At 49.4% G+C, this 19952-nt stretch overlaps 1 protein-coding gene across 2 annotated transcripts; it reads left to right on the top strand.

Annotated features, from left to right (window-relative positions):
• The first annotated feature begins 1530 nt into the window (after window positions 1-1530).
• On the top strand, window positions 1531-18560 carry NSFL1C (NSFL1 cofactor). 2 transcript variants are annotated; one of them, XM_035123270.2, is made up of 9 exons: window positions 1531-1685; window positions 4255-4352; window positions 8832-8906; window positions 11563-11728; window positions 12353-12445; window positions 13553-13662; window positions 13821-13958; window positions 17679-17843; window positions 17981-18560. In XM_035123270.2, the coding sequence occupies exons 1-9, from the start codon at window positions 1584-1586 to the stop codon at window positions 18141-18143; spliced, it is 1110 nt and encodes a 369-aa protein (XP_034979161.1). In that variant the 5' UTR covers window positions 1531-1583; the 3' UTR covers window positions 18144-18560. The 2 variants fall into 2 exon arrangements, with proteins under 2 accessions (XP_034979161.1, XP_034979159.1); XM_035123268.2 differs by having other exon boundaries at window positions 12326-12445.
• The last annotated feature ends 1392 nt before the right edge of the window (window positions 18561-19952 follow it).

Genomic DNA, 19952 nt, shown 5'->3' with positions numbered 1-19952 from the left:
GCCCACCGCGCATGCGTCGCGCCCGCCTTCCTCTTCCTCTCCCCTCACTGCTCTATAGCGCAGCGGCTTTACTATAGATGTCCCAGGGAAAGGCTAGAGCGGCACACAAAGGGAATTTCTGGGTTCGGGAATTTCTGGGTTGAACATAGAGATAGAAAGTGTAGGAAAGGCATGCACGGTCTTTTCTGTGTAAGATGCCAACCAAAGAGCCTTTTAGCACTGCCCATTTTTTAATGTGCTGGCACCTTGCTGGCACACATTTAAAGAACCACAATGCCCACCTAATGTGCCATAGCTGGATAGCATGTGATCTTGTGTTTATTTTTTACTTGACACTTTGTGCAGATCCGAAAAATCTGAATTAAATGGGGGGTGGGGAGAAGTGCTGGCTACCACTAGGATGAGGACGACGTCACGAGGATGATTTTTTAAATAAAGGAATGGGATACATGAAATCTACTTTCAATTGCCTAATAAACCTTGCCTTTAAGGGCTCAACACCTGATTACCTTACAAGGAAAATAAACAGATACAAAAACAAACTGACCGTTGATCATGCAAGACTGCTGCTAAACCCAGCCAAAAACGTGAGAAACATTTGCTCGTAGTGCTCAGGAAGTGGATGAATAGAAAGGAACGGGAGAGACTGCATCAGATAAATAGCCGTGTTGGTCTGAGTCGAAGCAAAATAAAAAATTCCTTCAGTAGCACCTTAAAGACCAACTAAGTTTTTATTTTGGTATGAGCTTTCGTGTGCATGCACACTACTTCAGATATCAAAGCATGCCTGTATTGCAGTCGGTAAGTGTGTGTCCAGAGGATGCCTGCTGCTCCGCTTTTGAGCTTTGTTCTGATTGTATTTAACTGTAAAATAAATATAACAGTACTCTTAATAATAATAATAATAATTTATTATTTATACCCCGCCCATCTGGCTGGGTTTCCCCAGCCACTCTGGGCGGCTTCCAACCGAATATTAAAAACAGTACAGCATCAAACATTAAAAACTTCCCTAAAGTCTTAAAAAACGCACGGCACCTGTTTCTTACAGGGTGGGTGAGCGGCTTTACAAAGCTGCCTATTTGTCCATGATCTAGCCCAGTATTGTCAACTCTGACTGGCAGCAGCTCAGCAGTCGCGCAGGTTGAGTTCTGAGCGCTTCCAGGCTGCTGGTGTTTTGGAGGTCGGATTCAATCGCCTCCAGGCAAACCCAGGTTGCGCAACCCATGTCGATCTGCACTACGAACCCAAAGTTTTGCAAGAAGGAAAGCGACCGGTAAAATCCCTGTAAAGCGCGGGACGAAGCCGTCGACTCGCCTCCCGGCAATGAGCGCCCGTTATCGAAACAGTGAACGTCGTCTTTTCCGCAGCCGTGCCAGCAGGGGGCGCTCTGCGAGCTTTAATATTCCCCCCATCTCTCTCGCTCGTTTCCACCCGGAGCGGTTTGAGCGTTGCCACGAGCGAGGCGGAACGAAAGGCTTCCCTCGCTCAGAGGGCGGAAGTAAGGCAGGAAGCGGGAAGCTGAGCTCCGAGGCGGCTGCGGCGACCGGGCCGGAGCGCTTTGGCGGTTGCACCGGGGCAAGATGGCGGATCGGGAGGAGGCACTGAGGGAGTTCGTGGCCGTGACTGGGGCCGAGGAGGAGCGAGCGCGCTTCTTCCTGGAGTCAGCTGGCGGGGATCTGCAGGTAACCCTCGGCCGGGGAGGGGGCGCCCCCTCGCTTCCCGGGTGGGGGGGGGGAGAAGGAGCAGCAGCAGCGCCTCTCCCCCCTTTCTCCTCTTAACACCCGAGACCCGAATGGGCCGCCTGGACTCTCTCCCTTCTCTCCTGCCCTCCCCTCCCCCTTTTCCTCTTCCTCTCCCCCCTCCTGCCCTCTTTTCCTTCCCTCCCTCCTTTTCCCCTACCCCTCTCTCCTGCCCCCCCTTCCTCCATTTGCTTTCCCCCATACCCCTGCCCTCCCCTTTTCCTCTCTCCTGCCCTCCCTCTCCCCACCATCTTCCCCGCCCCCTTTTCCTCACCCCCTCCCACTTGTCCTCCCTCTTTTCCCCTACCCCCTCCTTCCCTCTTTTCCTCCCCTCCCTCCTTTTACCCTACCCCTCACCACTGCCCTTCCCTTTTCCTCTCCCCACCACCTTCCCCTCCCCCCTTTCCTCTTCCCCTGCTCTCCCCCTTCTCACTCTTTTCTCCCTCCACCACTTGCCCTATATCCCCCCCCCACAGCTGGACTGCCCTGGACAATGGTCCTAGTACAGAAATGCTCCCCTCCCCCTGTATCCCCCTCCTGTGGTCCCTCCCCCCCTTCCTTTGCCTCTAGGACCGCCTTTCTTTTCTCTCTCCCTCCCTCCCACAGCACTGCCTAACCTGTGGAACTCGCCTCTGCAGGAGGCAGGCAGCGGTGTCCACCAGCCTGGATGGCTTGGGAAAGAGGACTGGAGGAATCCATGGAGGCGGCAATGCTTGTGGATGCAGTTGCTGGAAAGTGGGGGAGAGTTGCTCTTGTGATAAGAGTCCCGCTTGCAGGTTTTGCAAAGCGGGGGGCATCTGTTTGGCCTCTGTGAGAACAAGATGCTGGGTCAGATGGGCCATTGGGTCTGATCCAGCAGGCTCTTAAGTTCTCCTTCTTTCTCCTTCATCCTCCTCTTCATGACACATTTTTCTTCTTCCCCCATACAAAACTGTATTCCCTATACCAGGCATCCCCAAACTGCGTCCCTCCAGATGTTTTGGCCTACAACCCCCATGATCCCTAGCTAACAGGACCAGTAGCCGGGGAAGATGGGAATTGTAGTTCAAAAACATCTGGAGGGCAGAGTTTGGGGATGCCTGCCCTATACAATATCTTCCTTCTTCCAGCAGAGTCGTTCCCTCAAGGGTCAAGACTTTTGAGTGTGTAAAATATTACCATATTCTTTTGGCTTAGCTTAACCTTTGCCAGCCTAGTGCCCTCCATGTGTTTTGGGCTATGATTGCCATCAGTGTGCAGGCTGCTGTGGCTGATGGGAGCTGTAGTTTGGTTGTAGTCCAGAACATCTGGATGGCACTAGATTGTTGAAGGCTGGCTTAGCTCAGTGGGCTCCATTCTGCTAAAGAAGCCACCGTTTGTTGACTTGCTTTGCAGTAGAATGGAGAGAAGTTCTCATTGCTGCCCATTTGTAGCCTGTCATCATTGCTCGCTCTTCCCTTTTTTAGAATGCTGGCTGGAAGTTGCAAGTAAATTTCTATCCCTCTTTTCTCTTAAAAGTTCACCTTCCAGAATCCAGGTACCTTAACCCAGTAGCTCCCAAATAGTGGATCAGGAGGACCCAAGGAAAAATATTACATCAATGGAAGAAAGAATATGTACTAGCGGAAAAGCTCCTCCTTTAACTGTTGGAGGGGAGGCTGATTTTTAGTTTTCCTACTAAATAGTCAAGTAATCTGGTGTTAGCCACAGCTGGAGATGTAATACTTTGATCAGCTTGACACCAATTGCAGCTAGGCAACTTGTGCTTCAGGTAGAGCTGGTTTCTCACCTACAGCACTTTGGCTTCCAAGACTAACCCGAATGTTCCAATTATGAAGGTGCCGCAGGCTGAGAAAGTCACAGGCTAACTTCCGGCATACTGTTTCAAACACCCATTCTGGATCTTCCATCTATTTTAGCATGCTTATAAATTTATAGCACAGAACAGTCTTGCATATGAGCCCATAAACTTCAGATTGCCCACTGACATCCATGTTCCACCACACTGTTTGAACCCTGGGATTTGCAAGGTATTTGCCCAGAAGGAATGGCCTCTGGTGAACAGGCACCTGGTATTTTTCAGCAAAACTGTAATAATTTGGCACTTAACGGAGAACAGTTCCAAGTGTCTCTCTGAGAGGAGCTCTCTTTCCAATGCTTTAGGGCTACTTGACATGTTACAGCAGGTAAACGACAATTTCCCTTGCATGAACATGTTGCCAGGTAGGAATTCTGTGTGGTGGTGCCATGTTCCCATATTGCATGGTGTCTTGGAATACATTATATTTTAATCAGATTCAATACTTGCTGGCTGGGGCTGATGGGAATTCCAAACCAAAGCAGCAGTGAGAAGGTTGGAGAGCACCACAAACTTACCCAGGCCAAGGGAGTTTTTTGTACTTTCCCACCTATTTGGCATGGTATATGGTACAGAAGTCACCACAAGGTTATTGACAGTTGTCTTCTCTCCCTCCCGGGTGGCACTAAACTACGGTGCTTGCTCTCAAAAACAGCTGTGTGTCCCTCCTTTCAGATTGCCCTGGCCAGTTTCTATGAAGATGGAGGTGACGAAGACATCATCACGCTCCCACAGCCAGCTCCCAGCTCTGTTACCCGAGGCACTGCACCCAGGTGAGGTCAAACGGGCTCATCTTGGAGCATGTCTATATTGCAAGCTGGCGTGCAACTGCCAGAACTTCCTTCCCACAGAGGAACCCTGGGAAGTGGTAACTTGCTGGGGAGGCCAAGAGAACACCCCGCTAGGGATCTCTAGCGTTCATGGACCTGCAGTTCCCACCCGCGCCGCACTCTGGGTCTATTGGGCAATGGGGGTAAGCCCACAATGTGTAATCTAGGCATGCCTCTCAAGTCCTTTTTATTCTCAGGGAGGTTTCAGCATGGCAAAAAGGGTTGTAAAAACAGTTCCCTTTTGTGTTGGAGCAGAGGAAGAAGCAGCAGCGCTCTCTTCCTTGTGTACATGTGTTTTGTGGAATGTTTTCTACATTCCCACTATGGCTGCAGCCTTCCCCAACTTGGTGCCCACCAGATGCCGAGGCTGCTATGCTGGATGTGCTGCAGCTTAGCGGGGCACATATTCTGACATGCACAATGCCTCAGCTTTAGTCATATGCATCCCCAGTTAACAGGATCTAATCAGCTGAGGCTGGGAAAAGCCCCTCCCTGAGAGCTGCTCCTCGAGAAGGCTCAGTGGGCCAACACCTTTCTCATCATGACCCTGCTTAGGAGGGATTGCTTTGTGGGGTTTTTTTTTATGTTACTGCCACATGATTTGGTTGGCTGCTGTTACAATTTGCATCCTCATCGTGTCAACTATTGTGTGTTAAACTGGGTGGAGGGAGGAATGGGATCGTGGAAACAGGTTTTCCAGTGCTTCTCACAAAAAGAGCTGGCATGGACTCAGGTGCAGAAAGCAGACCAAACAGCAACATTTTGGGCTGTCAGCCTGACCTGCTTTCACATTTCTGCTTAGTCATGCAGTCACTGAGAGAAAGAGTTTGAGCATGCTCAGTTGTCCCCCTCTCTAGCCTAGGTGTAACTGTAGTGAATTTCACATTCTTGAGGAAAGAAAGAACGAGGTAAGGGAATACATTAGTATCCACCATGAGCCTTTGGAGCGTAGCGGGCCATCTGCTAGAGTTGGGTGATACAGTGGTGCCTCGCTTAACGAACGCCCTGTAAGATGAAATTTTCGCTTAAAGAAAGGATTTTTCTAGCGAAGGTTGCCTCGCTAGACGAATTCATTTTACGAAACATTCGTCTAGCGAATCACGGTTTCCCATAGGAATGCATTGAAATTCAATTAATGCATTCCTATGGGCAAAAAAAAATCAATGCATTCCTATGGGATTCGCTAGACGAATTTTTCATACGAATAGACCTGTGGAACGAATTAAATTTGTCTAGCGAGGCACCGCACCACTGTACCTGGTTTTCAACTTCTTGAAATTTCACCAGCTAAACATCACAATATGCTGATGTGGAGGCATTAGCTGGCTTCACAGTTTTTCCCTCGTTGTGATTTTTGCATAGCACACACATCGTGATTCGCAGTATATTGCCAGTTCAGAAATTATGAAACCATTATCATGATACGGACTTGAAACCGGTTTTGAGCGCTACATCGCCCAGCACTAACACACGTCGTGATTTGCGACTGGTTCCGGGCGCTATATCGATATATCACGCAGCCCTACTATCTGCCTGCAGATTTCGGATTGTCTTTGGACGTTTTGACTTTCAGGAGTGCATAGAATGCCTTGAAAGTGCAGTGCGAATTGGGGTGGTGGGGTTCAGGCACCCCAACTACAAACTCAGGAAGATGATGCTTGCTAGAAGATGATGGTCCCTTGCATGGTGAGCAAAGTTGTGGCTCCTGCTCTGCCCACCTAAAACCAGTTCCCAACCTTCTGCCACACTATGCTGTGACCAAGGAGCACAGTCTGAGGAGGCCAGGGCGCCACATGGCCCTATGCATGGAAATGTGGAGCCCCAGGGTGCCACCCGCCTCCATGAAGCTGCCAGTTGTGTCCTGCCACTTGGAGCCACCCTCTGGAGTGCCAGGCAAGGCGGCTCCATTTTGCCTGGGTGCAACTCAGTGCAAGGAGGGAGGGAGGGAGGAGGCAGCCTGCTCTTGCCACAAGAGAAAGAAGCGAAGGCGCTGCCTGGCAGGATGCCCTACTGGCGTCTCTGGTTCTCATGGCAGTTGTTCTGTGGGGGGAAGAGAGTGGGTGAGCATTGGACGGCCTAGCTGGGCACTTAGAATCATATAATCTTAGAGTTGGAAGGGGACAAGGGTCATCTAGTCCAACCCCGTGCACTTGGAAGTGTGCGATGCTGGCTGAGGCCTAGGGGCGAGTGGGATACGTTGCCTGCCCCAAAATTCTGAAATAGCTCCTGCGATTTGAACTTTAAACCAGTTTCGTGCAATGTATCCCCTTTACTTCCCCCAGAAATGCAAAGTGCCCCTAAGGGTACTTGGGATAAGAGCAAAACCTGCCCTCCTGTTGATGGGGGTGTGTGTGGGGTAGCCTGTCCTTTAGTGGCAGGAATCCATCAGGTCTGTCAGAGCTCACAAAAATGTGCTGTACTCCTTTTGGGGGGGGCGGCGGCGGCATGAGTCCTTGCAGGATGGAAGATCATCCCTTATACCACACTGTCCTTAACAACGTTTGGCATTTTAGTAATCAGTTGTCATAAACATGGAGATGTGAAGGCCTGGGAGGAAACACCCTGAAAAAATGGGGAAGGGGTACCAGGGAAAATGGGAGGAATTGAAGTTTTTCCAGATTTTTGTACTAACTAGACCAGGGGTGTCAAACTCAAATTCATCGGGGGGCCGCATCAGCAGTTTGGTCACCCTCAAAGGGCCGGTTGTATCTGTAGGACTATGTGTCCACTCTTTATTATCATAAATTATTGTCACTGCATTCAATTATTACTGTTTTTTTGTAATAATGTAAGTAATAACTAACATAGCCAGAATAATGGCAAGTAGATATTCAAATGTACAATTATTGTACAATTTATTGAAAAATGATTTTTGGTAACTGCACTGGGTGGTGGAGGCTCGCTAGGGTTTCATACAGGAGCTTTGCAGAGCTACTGGTACCTGGAGATGCTGGGGTCCTTCTGCATGCAGGACAGATGTTCTGCCAGTGAGCCACCACCCTTCCCCAAAGGGACTGGCTGAGGTTGACTCACTGGAGCTGTTCTCCTGGTTCCAGGGTTTAAGGGCCAGAAGTATAAAGCAGCATCCTATGTTTCTGAGGAGAGGGAGAGGGAGAGGGAGGGGAGGGGAGGAAGGAAGGAAGGAAGAAAAGAGGGAGTGGGGGGGAGAGATTAAGGAAGGAAAGAGGGGAGAGAAAGAAGAGTAGGAAATCAGAAAGGGAATAAAGAAGGAAAGAAAAAGAAAGAGGGAGAGAAGACAGAGATAAAGAATAATAATAATAATAATAATAATAATTTTTTATTTATACCCCGCCCTCCCCAGTCAAAAACCGGGCTCAGGGCGGCTGACACCAACAGAACCACAATAAAAGGAAGGAAGGAGAGGGAAAGAAAGAATAAGAATGAGGGAGAGGAAGAAAGATGGGAAGGATGGAAGGAAGAAAGGAAGTAAGGAAGAAAGAAAGAAAGAAAAGAGGGAGCAGGAGTGAGAGAGGAAGGAAAGAGGGGAGAGAAAGAAGAGTAGGAAAGAAGGAATAAAGAAAGAAAGAAAAAGAAAGAGGGAGAGAAGACAGAGATAAAGAAGGAAGGAAGGAGAGGGAAAGAAAGAATAAGAACGAGAGAGAGGAAGAAAGAAAGGGAAGGGGGGGTCACCGCCTTGATTCAGCACCAGAAAAGAGCGCGAAGGGACCCAGGGGCAAAAAGCATTTCCCGTGCAGTGTGAGGCAGCGGGTGTCCGTTTTAGGAGAAGTGCGTAAAGCCTCAGAGTTGCACGTTCGTGAGGCTGAGCCGCGGCAGGATGAGGAGGAGGTGACGCAAGAGGAGGAGGAGGTGGCGGCGGCTTGCCGGGTCGGTGCCCGGCAGCGCCGTGCGGAGAGTCCCGAGCCTCTGGGACGCAGCAGTGCTCTGTAGCACTTTGAATCCTCCTCCTCCACGCGGCGCTGCTGGGTGCTTTGTCTCTGCTTCAGCAGCAGCAGCCGTTTCCAGGCGCCGAGCCGTGGCAGGAGGAGGATTCAAAGTGCTACAGAGCACTGCTGCATCGCCGAGGCTCGGGACTCTCTGTGCGGCGCTGCTCTGGCCGCCTTTCTACCCCTCCCCCGGCCCCAGCTGTTTGTCGGCGCTTTGTCGGCGCGGCGCTTCAGCAGCAAGGTCCCACTGCTGGGTCCCGCTGGCTGGGGCGCTCGGCGGGCCACATGAGGAGGTCTGGCGGGCCGGATTTGGCCCCCGGGCCTTGTGTTTGACACCCGTGAACTAGACCGTCACATCTCTAGCAAGCTGCTTTGTATTTAAAAACGTTATCCTTTGGGCACCTGTTTGGCCCTTCCACTTCGTCTTCTGTGCTCCCAGTTAATGCTCTGTGCTTTTGGTGCTGCAGTTGCATCAGAGGGACCTGGGGCAGACTCGTGTCTCCTTTTGTCTCGCCAGTGACCACAGGGTGACGTCATTCCGAGACCTTGTCCATGCTCAGGAGGAGGAGGAGGAGGAGGAGGAAGGACAAAGGTTTGTTGACATTTGAATGCCTGACTTTCCCCCTGATTTATCGGGAAAGGAGGAGTTGGGGTGGGAAAAGTCCCTCTATTTTGCAGGCTGAGGCTGCTATGGAAATGTCTGTGTTGGGCGGGGGCTCTCTGTTGAGGCAGCTGTTGGGAGTCCTGCTCTTGGAGGGCATGACCTCCCCTGCCATTGTTTAAAGCACTTTCATTCCAGAATCTTGCATAGCAGGTGGTTGTGGCTCTTTCTTCTTAGGGGGAGGAGCAGGCGAGTGTATTGTTACCCTGACAGGAACAGGGCTGTGTTTGCTCTGTGCTAATAGATAAATAGAGACTCTCCACCAAGCAAAGCCTAAGTCTGTTGCTTGTATGAATTACACACCTTTCTTTCTTTCTTTCTTTCTTTCTTTCTTTCTTTCTTTCTTTCTTTCTTTCTTTCTTTGAATAGCTTGTTCTTCTACTATTTGTGTAATTTATCCTGGTATTGCTAGTTATAAGGAAGAGCAGAGACAGCTTTGTGGGGCATTGCAGCCTCTGGGGTTCTTGATCAGCTCCCCTTTGACATCTCACTGAGCATTGATCACACAATGTCAAGTATATCTTATTTATTTATGTCATGAAATTCATACGCTGCTTGATTGCAAAGAAACATTAAAGCCGTTTACAAAAATTGTAAGGCAAAATTATCAGTAAGGAAAAATAACAATAATAAGGCTATCGGAAAATTAAAACAACAGCACAGTGATACCTCGGTTTACAAACACAATTGGTTCCGGAAGTCTGTACATAGCCTGAAGCGAACTTTCCCATTGAAAATAATGGAAAGTGGATTAATCCTTTCCAGACAGGTCCGCAGAGTACTTAAACTGAAAATACTCAAACCGAGGCATACTCAAACCGAGGTATGACTAGCCTTAAATGCAGATTAAAATTAGCATCAACTGTCTTGGTAACGTGAGGTCTAGGAGCTTGGCCTTGAAAAGAAAAGAGAGCTCACATTCCCATGGACATATCTGAGAATCCCTGGGATGTGTATGTTAGGAAATGTACAAGCTCTCACAGTAAAACAGTGAAAGGGAGGAGCCCCCAGAAAGGCACATTCCAGAGCATTATGAGAGCCTTCACAGATCAGACACACGGCGTCATTTAAACTACTGTGCTACACACCATAGCCGGAGACAATAAGGGAAATGTGGGCGTTGGTGCACATAAAGCCAATTCATAATTTTCAGGATTGTCTTGTAGCAGAATGAATGAATGAATGAATGAATGAATGAATGAAGAAAGCATTTACAGAAAGTTTAGAGCAGGGTTTCCCAAACTTGTGTCTCCAGCTGTTTTCGGACTACAATTCCCATCATCCTTGACCACTGGTCCTGCTAGCTAGGAATGATGGGAGTTGTAGTCCAAAAACAGCTGGGGGGTGTTCAAAGCTCTTGACATACCTAGTCCTATAAGGTTGGGGTGTGTGAAGCTGAGAGAGTTCCCTTGCGCAAGTGGAAATCCTTGCAATGACAGGATGTGCAAGCTGGAAACCACCCGAAGCTCCTAAATTGTCTCATGGCCAGGGAACTCCTCTCTCCTTTTGCCAAGGCTGCCTCTCTGTGTGTGGCCGATGATTTATATAATCAAGAGGAGGCTTCTAGTAAATCTGAAGGGTCACATGGGCCGATTGGGTAAAATGGTGTTGGCCAGCCTATTGGGCAGGTGTGCCTGAAGTCCAGTCCACAAGTGCTGTGCTACCTGCAGCCTGTTCTCCCTCCACTGTTGGAGGCCACGTGCTTCTGAATCCCACTTGCTAAGGAGAGTTGCTTTTGCACTGAGGACCTGCTTCTGGCCAGCTCCCTGTTGGGGCTTCTGGTTGGCCACCGTGGGAACAGGATGTGGCACATAGCTGCAGGGTTCTTAGCCTTGCCTCTGTTGTCTACTCTGCCAGGCCAGCAGAGCAGTGAAGAAAGGCCGGCTGGAGCAGAGACCTGACTCAGGGGTGGGGAGCCTGTAGCCTTCCAAAAGTTGTTAGACTCCCCAACTGCCAGCAGAATGGCCAGCGGTCAGGGTTGAGAGGAGTTGCGGTCCAGCATCTGATGGGCCACAGATTCCCCCTCCTCCAGTCAGGTCCTTCTGCTAGTGTTCAGCTGATCTGCAAACATTACTGCCCATGCCACTCTGGCCCTAATGCTGCAAGCCAGCCAGCCAAAGAGTAAGAATTGCAAACGTGTATTTTTTTTTACTTCCTGCTTGCAACCTGTTTCTTAGGCTGGCGTTGGGGTGAGAGCGTGTGTGTGCACTTAACCCAGTTTGAGAACAGGACTTGCTTTGGCTATAGGAGAGAGTTGAAATTATTATTATTATTGTTATTATTAAAATTTCCATACCGCCCTTCATCCAAAGATCACAGACTGGTTTGCAATATAAAAACACAAAAATACATGCTATAATAGCAAACAAAAGCAATAATACTCCGCTACACACACACACACACAATTTAAAAAGTCAAAATTTGTTTTAATTAGCCAAAGGCCTGGAATAAGGGGGGTGTTTTTGCCTGGCGTCAAAAGATACGTAACAAAATTAGCAAATAAATTTGAGCACAGGTATGTTCACATGCCCCGGCCAGGGGGTTTTCAGCAGAAAGATGTAATCATAGGAGCCTGTTGTCTCTTCAGATTTTATGCTGGGGGCTCTGAGCGAAGCGGGCAGCAGATTGTTGGTCCTCCAAGGAAGAAGAGCCCCAATGAGCTGGTTGAGGACTTGTTCCGAGGGGCCAAAGAGCATGGAGCCGTGGCTGTCGACAGGGCAGCCAAGAGCCCTGGGGAAGGCAGCAGGCCAAAAGTGAGCACACCCAGGGGGGATTCTGTTTGGATGAAATGTGCAGAAGGGGTCGTGTAAAGCAAGGCTGTGGTTGGCGCAGAAGTGAGACAGGTGGGAGGGACTTGAATGAGGCCAAATCCTTCCAGAAAACAGCATGGATGAAGACATGGGAATGTGAGGAGGCGAGGAGCAGTAAGGACCAATAGTCAATAAAGCAGAGAGGAGTGTTGGAGGAGAAGTGGGAAAAATGAAAAAGTGAGGGCTGGAAGCTTGAAGTAGATGGAGAGAGCAAGAAGGGGCCAGTGTGGACTCTCGGGGAAGGGAGTTAAAGCAATCTCCAGGGCTTCAGAAAGATGGACTGAGCTGAGACATTGTCATCGCACTGAAAGTAGCTATCAGCAGCATCTTCTCTCTTAAAGGCAGATGCAGCCAGTCTCCTGTAGCCTGTTCCCTGTGGATGTTGTTCATGCAGAACTGCCTCCCTCCCCCCAAAAAACTCACCCTAAAAGGAGGGCTGGCATCCTTGGAATTTTTAGTGGAGGGGAAGTATTTGCTAGGGCCGCCAAATGAAGGTTGAGATCGGAGGTGACCCATTTGCCTTTTTCCTGCTTTTTCCAGGCCTCACAGTCCCTTTCTCTCTCGCAGCCCTTTGCAGGTGGAGGGTACCGCCTGGGAGCTGCTCCCGAGGAGGAGTCTGCTTATGTTGCACCAGAGATGAGGCAGAACGCTGCCCAGGATGTGAGTATTGCTAGGAGTAGGACTAGAGGTAGTGAGACCTGGCCAGATTCCCATTTCTCCCATCCAGGGTTCAGTTCCTGGCTTTCTTTCTCTGGCACCTCCAGGATAGATATCTCTAGTATTGGAGATCTAGGAAAGGCCTCACTCTGCCCCCGAGTCCATAGAGAGCTGCTGCTGCTGCTCAGCATAGATCAGGCATGTCCAAAGTCCGTTTAATCTGGCCCCTGTGGCAGTTTATTTCCAGGGGTAAAATCCTTTTAAAACCCTCAAAAACTTCAACCCTAATAAAAGCTCAACAATTTTGGGGTAAAATCATAAAAAAAGCTCAACAACTTCAATCCTAAAAAAGGTCAACAACTTTGGTCGGCCCTCACGGCCCTTCACTTCATCAAATCTGGCCCTCTTTGAAAAAAGTTTGGACACCACTGGCATAGATGATATGGAACCAGCTTTGGGGGGGGGGCAACCAGGCTCCCTCCGGAGGCATCAAACTGTAACTCCCACCAGCCCCAGCCAGCATGGGGCTAATGGGAGTTGTAGTCCAAAACATCTGGCAGGAACCAGGTTGGCAGAGCAGAAACAGACCAATCTGTCTAGATATAAGACAGTTTCATATTTGCATGCAAGGTTATATATATATATATATATATATATATATATATATATATATATATATACACATACATACACACACCCTGGCACCTGCTGCTTCAGAGGAGCTGCGAGGTTGTGAGAGGTGGGTGCCCACAACCCTTTCTCTTCACGCTGCTCCAAATAGCACCATCAAGCTGCTTTCCGCCCTGCGGGGCTCCACGTGTGTTGAGCCCAAGACTGGCGGCATGAGTTGAAGCCATTTGCACGTGGCCGAGAAAGGTGTTCCCCATCCATCTCTCCCTTGCTGTCTCTCTCCTGCAGCAACATTGCAAAGGCACCAGGTTGGAGAAGGCTGGCTTCCCGGGCAGCAGCTCTGGCAAGCCAGGAGGGTTGCAGTTTCTGCAGCCTGGCATGCCAACCTCACTCCCTGGTTTGAACGGGCGCAGATGTGCAGCAGTGTGATTTTCTGGGAGAGACACCCTGCAGATGGTGGAAAGACTTCTAATTTTACAGGTGCACGTGGTCCTGAAGCTGTGGAAGAGTGGGTTCAGCCTGGACAGCGGAGAGCTGAGGAGCTACCAAGACCCATCCAACTCCCAGTTCCTGGAATCCATCCGCAGAGGGTAATGACGGTGCTCTGGGATGTGGGCCAGTGTTTGGTAACTGGCTGCACCAGACATCTTACTCCCTGGGATGCTCCCTCGCTCCATCTTACCACAGAGAAGGGTAAGGTTGGCTGGTCCTTTTTCTTGAGTTGCCTCCCTCTGCTTTCCTTTGTCAGGGAGGTTCCTGCGGAGCTTCGCCGGTTGGCTCGCGGCGGGCAGGTGAACTTGGACTTGGAGGACCACCGTGACGAGGATTTCTCAAAACCCAGAGGTGCCTTCAGGGCTTTCACTGGGGAAGGGCAGAAACTGGGCAGGTGAGCAGTCAGCGTTTGAGCATTTCCTCCTTGCCTCTTTTCTCTTTTGCAAAAAGGCCCGGCTGCCTCTAGTCTTCATTGACAGAAGCGCCCAAGTAAAGGTTCAAAAGGAAATTAAAGCACAGCGGCGCTGTGGTCTAAAGCACTCTGCCGCTTGGGCTTGCTGGTCAGAAGGTCAGCGGTTCGAATCCCCATGACGGGGTGAGCTCCTGTTGCTCGGTCCCAGCTCCTGCTAACCTAGCAGTTCAAAAGCACATCAAAGTGCAAGTAGATAAATAGGTACCGCTCTGGTGGGAAGGTAAATGGCATTTCCGTGCGCTGCTCTGGTTTGCCAGAAGCGGCTTAGTCATGCTGGCCACATGACCCAGAAGCTGTACGGCGGCTCCCTCGGCCAATAATGCGAGATGAGCGCCGCAACCCCAGAGTTGTCCACGACTGGACCCTAACGGTCAGGAGTCCCTTTACCTTTGTACCTTTAAGACATTAAAAACTTCCCCATACAAGGCTGCCTTCAGGTAATTATGATAATTATTATTATTTATAATAAGTGCTGTGGAACATTGGTTGTCGAATGTAATCCGTTCCAGAAGATCATCTGACTTCCGAAGTGTTCGACAACCAAGGCGCAAAGGGCTGCCGGCAGTTTCTGTGGTGAAAATTGAAAAACACGCCTCGGGAGCCATTCGACTTATGAGGCACATTCAAAAATGGAAGCAATTACTTCAGGGTTTTCGGCAATTGGGTTATCAAACGTTTGGCTTCCAAGACGCTCAAAAACCGAGGTTCCACTGTATTAGTATTATTAATACACTGCCCGCCTGGCTGGGTTTCCCCAGCCACTCTGAACGGCATCCAGCAGAATAGTCAAAACACAATAAAACATCAAACATTAAAAAACTTCCCTAAACACGGCTGCTTTCAGATGTCTTCTAAAAGTCAGATAGTTGTTTATCTCCTTGACCTCCGGTGGGAGGGCGTTCCACAGGCCGGAAGCCACCACTGAGAAGGCCCTCTGCCTGGTTCCCTGTAGCTTCATTTCTCACAGTGAGGAAACCACCAGAAGGCGCTCAGAGCTGGACCTCAGTGTCTGGGCTGAACAATGGGGGTGGAGACACTCCTTCAGGTATACTGGGCCGAGGCCGTTTAGGGCTTTAAAGGGTCAGCACCAACACTTTGTGCTCAGAAACGTACTGGGAGCCAGTGTAGGTCTTTTAGAACCAGTCTTGTATGGTCCCGGCAGCTGCTCCCAGTCACCAGTCATGCACATCATTCCTCCTTCCTTCTCCTGCAGCAATTCTGCTGCCCTTCCTTTAATAGTAAAATCTCAAATTCTATAAATATTCAAATAAGGCAAAACTTGCCTAGTTTCTCTCTGCTTGTCCGGTCTACTTGTAATATGATCTGGAATGTTGAATTTAATAGTGAACGGCCTAAGCGCTGCATTGCAAGCTGGGCATCAGCTGTGAAGTCCTGTGCCAGAAATACACCAGGTCAGGCAGGGAGTGAGATGATCCCATTTCAGATTCCTGTGGCTCTTGTCTTCTTGGCAGTAATTGCTTCCTCGTCCTTCTTTGCTGGATAAGTCTGCTGGATGCCCCTGTTAACCAGGCCAGCCACTTCTGACCCTGAAAATTGCATGTATGAATGTTGCAGTTAGCAAATTTATATGCGGAACCAGGTGCCTAAAGCACATTTCTTTTACTTTGGAATTTTGCCCACCTGTCCTCAAGGCAGTGTTTGAAATACTTCGCTGATTAAGGCTGCAGTGCAGTCCAAATTTAACATGGAGTAAAGCTCCGCTGAAACAAGTTGGCTGACTTCTAAGTACAGTGGTACCTCTACTTACGAATTTAATGCGTTCCGACCGCACATTCGTAAGTCGAATCCCATAGGAATGCATTGGGAGAAAAAATTCGTAAGTCGAAGCAACCCCATCTAAAAATTCGTAAGTAGAAAAAATCCTATCTAAACCGCATCCAAGATGGCGGACGGAGCTCCATTCGTAAGTAGAAACATTCGTAAGTAGAGTTATTCGTAAGTAGAGGTACCACTGTAAATGCATTTAGGCACTTCTCCCACAGCAAACTGCAATTGTTTCCAGCTTTCAGCGGCTAACTGCACTTTTCAGTGGTTAGAATGTTTGCGAACATTGTTAACATAGTTGTAGCTCAGTGTCCTGGGGTGGGAGGTGTTGCAGTTGTGACTTGCCCTTGGAGTGCAGGATTTATTCTCCAGAGTAGAATTAGGTGGAGAGTTTGCAAGCTGTCCAGACAGGCCAGTTATTTGAACCTTCATCTTCTGTATGCAGACACCAACAATTCTGCCTGCAAACAGCCCTGCAGGTACTCCATAGAATCATAGAGTTGGAAGAGACCACAAGGGCCATCCAGTCCAACCCCCTGCAGAGCAGGAAACACCATCAAAGCATTCTTGACATATGGCTGTCAAGCCTCTGCTTAAAGACCTCCAAAGAAGGAGACTCCACCACACTCCTTGGTAGCAAATTCCACTGCCAAACAGCTCTTACTGTCAGGAAGTTATTTCTAATGTTTAGGTGGAATCTTCTTTCTTGTAGTTTGAATCCATTGCTCCGTGTCCGCTTCTCTGGAGCAGCAGAAAACAACCTTTCTCCCTCCTCTATATGACATCCTTTTATATATTTGAACATGGCTATCATATCACCAGTTGGAGTTGAAGACAACTCCAGTTGTCTTCTTGGCTTGTTCTTCCCCCACAGCCCTTGTTGTTGTTTTGTGTTGTTTTTAATTAAATTTCTATATTGCCCTTCATCCGATGATCACATTTTCTTAAACTGTGGGTAAAATAGTATGGCTGCAGATGCTGATGTTGAAGCACACCATTTCTTTTTTCACCTTTTAAAAACTTGTTTTTATTAAAAGGTTTTCTTGGGTAGCAAAAATCCATACATCGTCTCTATTTTCAGATCGTTTTCCCAAGTCCTTTATGCAGATCAGTTAATGTGAGACATTAATGTTGTATATGGTATAAGCTTGGGGGGAAAGAGGTGGGAAGATGGGGGGCTGAGGGGAGTAGTAAACTTTCATTCTTTTCCATAGGGTACGTGCAAGGTATTTGTGTCAGCGTCATGTGGGCAGGTTTGATGGAGACAATTTCTTTTTAAATTCATCCTATATCCTTTGTTTCATTCCAAAGATTATTGCACTAGGAAGTGAAATGCTGGGCAAGATTTTGGTCCAATGCAGCAGATCTCTTAAGAGTAGTTTCACCTGGTTCATGAATGGTTGTGACCAGTCTCGTTTTGACAATTGCAGTGGTACCTCTACTTACGAATAACTCTACTTACGAATTTTTCTACTTACGAACGGAGCTCCATCCGCCATCTTGGATGCAATTTAGATAGGATTTTTTCTACTTACGAATTTTTAGATAGGGTTGCTTCGACTTACGAATTTTTTCTCCCAATGCATTCCTATGGGATTCGACTTACAAATTTTTTCGACTTACAAATGTGCGTTCGGAACGCATTAAATTCGTAAGTAGAGGTACCACTGTGCTTGGGTCTCCAAACCCAAATTTCAAAGGTTAATAAGTCTTCTGAAGCTGCCCCTTTATGTCCATCGAGTAACTGTGTACAGTCGCCAGGTTTATTGTTGGGGGGGGGGGGCCTGCATTAGTCTTTCCCAAACCTGCCACCTGCTCCCCAGTGCAAACCTTTCCTCCTCCCTCCTCCTCCTTCAGCACTGCCCCCCAGGTGATGGGCGGAGGCTCCCCATCGCAGCAAGCGGAAAACGAAGCCAAAGCCAGCTCCTCCATCACCATCGATGAGTCAGAGCCCACCACCAGCATCCAGATCCGGCTGGCGGACGGGGGGCGGCTGGTCCAGAAATTCAACCACAGTCACAGGTACCACCGAGGCAGAGCTTGCTGCCAAAGGGAGTTACAAATATGGGAACCTAGCTGCCGGGGGGGGGGGGTGGGTGGGTGGGTGGGAGGTTGGAAGAGGTCCAACGCGTCTCGTTTTCCTCCCCCTCCCTTTGCAGGATCCGCGATGTCAGGCTCTTCATAGCGGACGCCAGGCCTGCTATGGCTGCCACGAGCTTTGTCCTCATGACCACTTTCCCCAACAAAGAGCTGACGGATGAGGACCAGACCCTGAAGGAAGCCAACCTACTGAACGCCGTCATCGTCCAGAGGTTAATATAAGGGAACCTGCCCAGTGGCTGCCTGCCCACACCCTATAGCCTCCTACGGGGCGGCTCTCCGGGCAGGAAGGGCAGTCTCGCGGCCGCCTCGTAGTGCTGGGTTCGAAGCTCTTGCGTTGGACTCTTTAGTTGCGTTTCCCACTGTTTTGTTTTCTTTGTGCTGATCCATGGACTTTAAAAAATAATAATAATAATTAAAACCAAACACAAACTTTTTAAAAGGAGCAGCAGCTACCTGTTGTGCCTGCCACACACTCCCCCTGGATCACTTATGGGGCAGAAAGGAGAGGTAAGGTTCAAGGGGGGGGTGCATGGCTTCCTCCCCTCATTCCAGCTCCAGGGGTAGCAGCTCCAGGATTTGTCGGTGTGTTAAATAAAGTGGACCCCCAAACCGGGGGCATCTCTTCTCTGTTGCCAACCAAGTCTGTAGGGTATTTCTGTCTTGAATATGGGTGAAAGCTGTGGGCATTAGGAGGAATCCAGACCTTCCCTCCTCAAATAATCTAGCGTCCCGTCTGTAGCACAATCTTGCCATCTACTCTCCTGTCCCTCCAGGCTCTCATAGTACCGCAAAGAGCAGGCAGTTCCCTTCAAAGTGTCTTCCCCCCCATATCCTGAAAATGAGCCACTCTTAAGTGAGGGGTCTCCGAGTGCAAAGCCTGGGATGCGTGGCCCTTGGGTGTTTTCCCCCTCCTTCCGGCGTGCTAAATAAAAGGAAGGGCTCGTAAAAAGAGGAGACCCACATTTTGATCGGGCTTTGAAGCCTCTTAGGTATGGGGAAGGGCTTGGCTTGGAGTGTGTGACTTCATACTTTCTGAAGATCAGTACGGCTGCAATCTGTCACTCATCTCAGTTTTGGATCCAGGGGTGTCCTCCCCACCTTCTTCTGTTTTTTTAAAGAAAATAATTCATCAGCTGCCTCCCACTGTTCCTCATTCTGTTTCATCTGCCTTTGTTCTTTCTCAGGTCTTTCTTAAGAAGGTCTCTCCCTTGATAACGCAGGCAGCCTTTGCCTTTCTGGGTCCCTCCAGCTGAGTCCAAAACATCTGGTTGGCCCCAGGTAGGCAAAGGCTGCGACGCCAAGTGCCCCAGGAAACACACTAAATTTCTCCTCCCTTGGAAAGGGGCGCACATGGAAAAGTTTGGCGCAGGATGAAAACCTCCATGCCTGTTCTCAGCTCTGCTCCTCAGTTGTGGGCTGTGCTTGAGCTCACATCCGCTACATGATCCCTCCTCTGTCAGGTGACGGAGAGCAGCCTCTCCATGGGAGCAGGGCTTGAGAAAAAGGAAGGCTTGGATCCAAGCCGGTCCGTCCTGCCGGCCATTTGGGTATCGGTTATCCTACACCAGAAAGTTCAGACATGGGCATTCCCCACCCGCCACCCCTCATGGCTAAATGAATCCACACCGGATGTTGACAGTGAATTCTGTAAATTATTGTGACAAGTGTGTGAGCATTAAAAATCCAAACTGAACCCGGGACAACGTTTGCTCCTTTCTATTGCAGTGTGGAATAGCCTCCGGTTTTGCAGGCAGCGTCTGTGAGGATGGGGGTTAGCACAGGGAGCGAGGAGCTCAGCTCGGTTAGCAGTGTCTACCGTAGCCCCTGCCTGCTGCGATTGGAGCTGTGCTGCTCGGCTGCGGTTGTGGGATCGCAGTCCCGCTAGGTAGAATAGGTTGCAGTCTTTGCAAGGGAGTCGCTATAAGAGGCAGGAACATTTAAAAACGCCATTTCTGCTTCCAGCTTGATGTGGTAGGGGCCATTCTGCCGCTGTTGAAGTGGTGGTCCAGGCCTGAGTTGCAGGAGGAG

The sequence above is a fragment of the Zootoca vivipara genome, chromosome 7 (assembly GCF_963506605.1).
Source record: "Zootoca vivipara chromosome 7, rZooViv1.1, whole genome shotgun sequence".
Classification (NCBI taxonomy): domain Eukaryota; kingdom Metazoa; phylum Chordata; class Lepidosauria; order Squamata; family Lacertidae; genus Zootoca; species Zootoca vivipara.
This window is presented reverse-complemented; position numbering and strand designations above follow the sequence as displayed.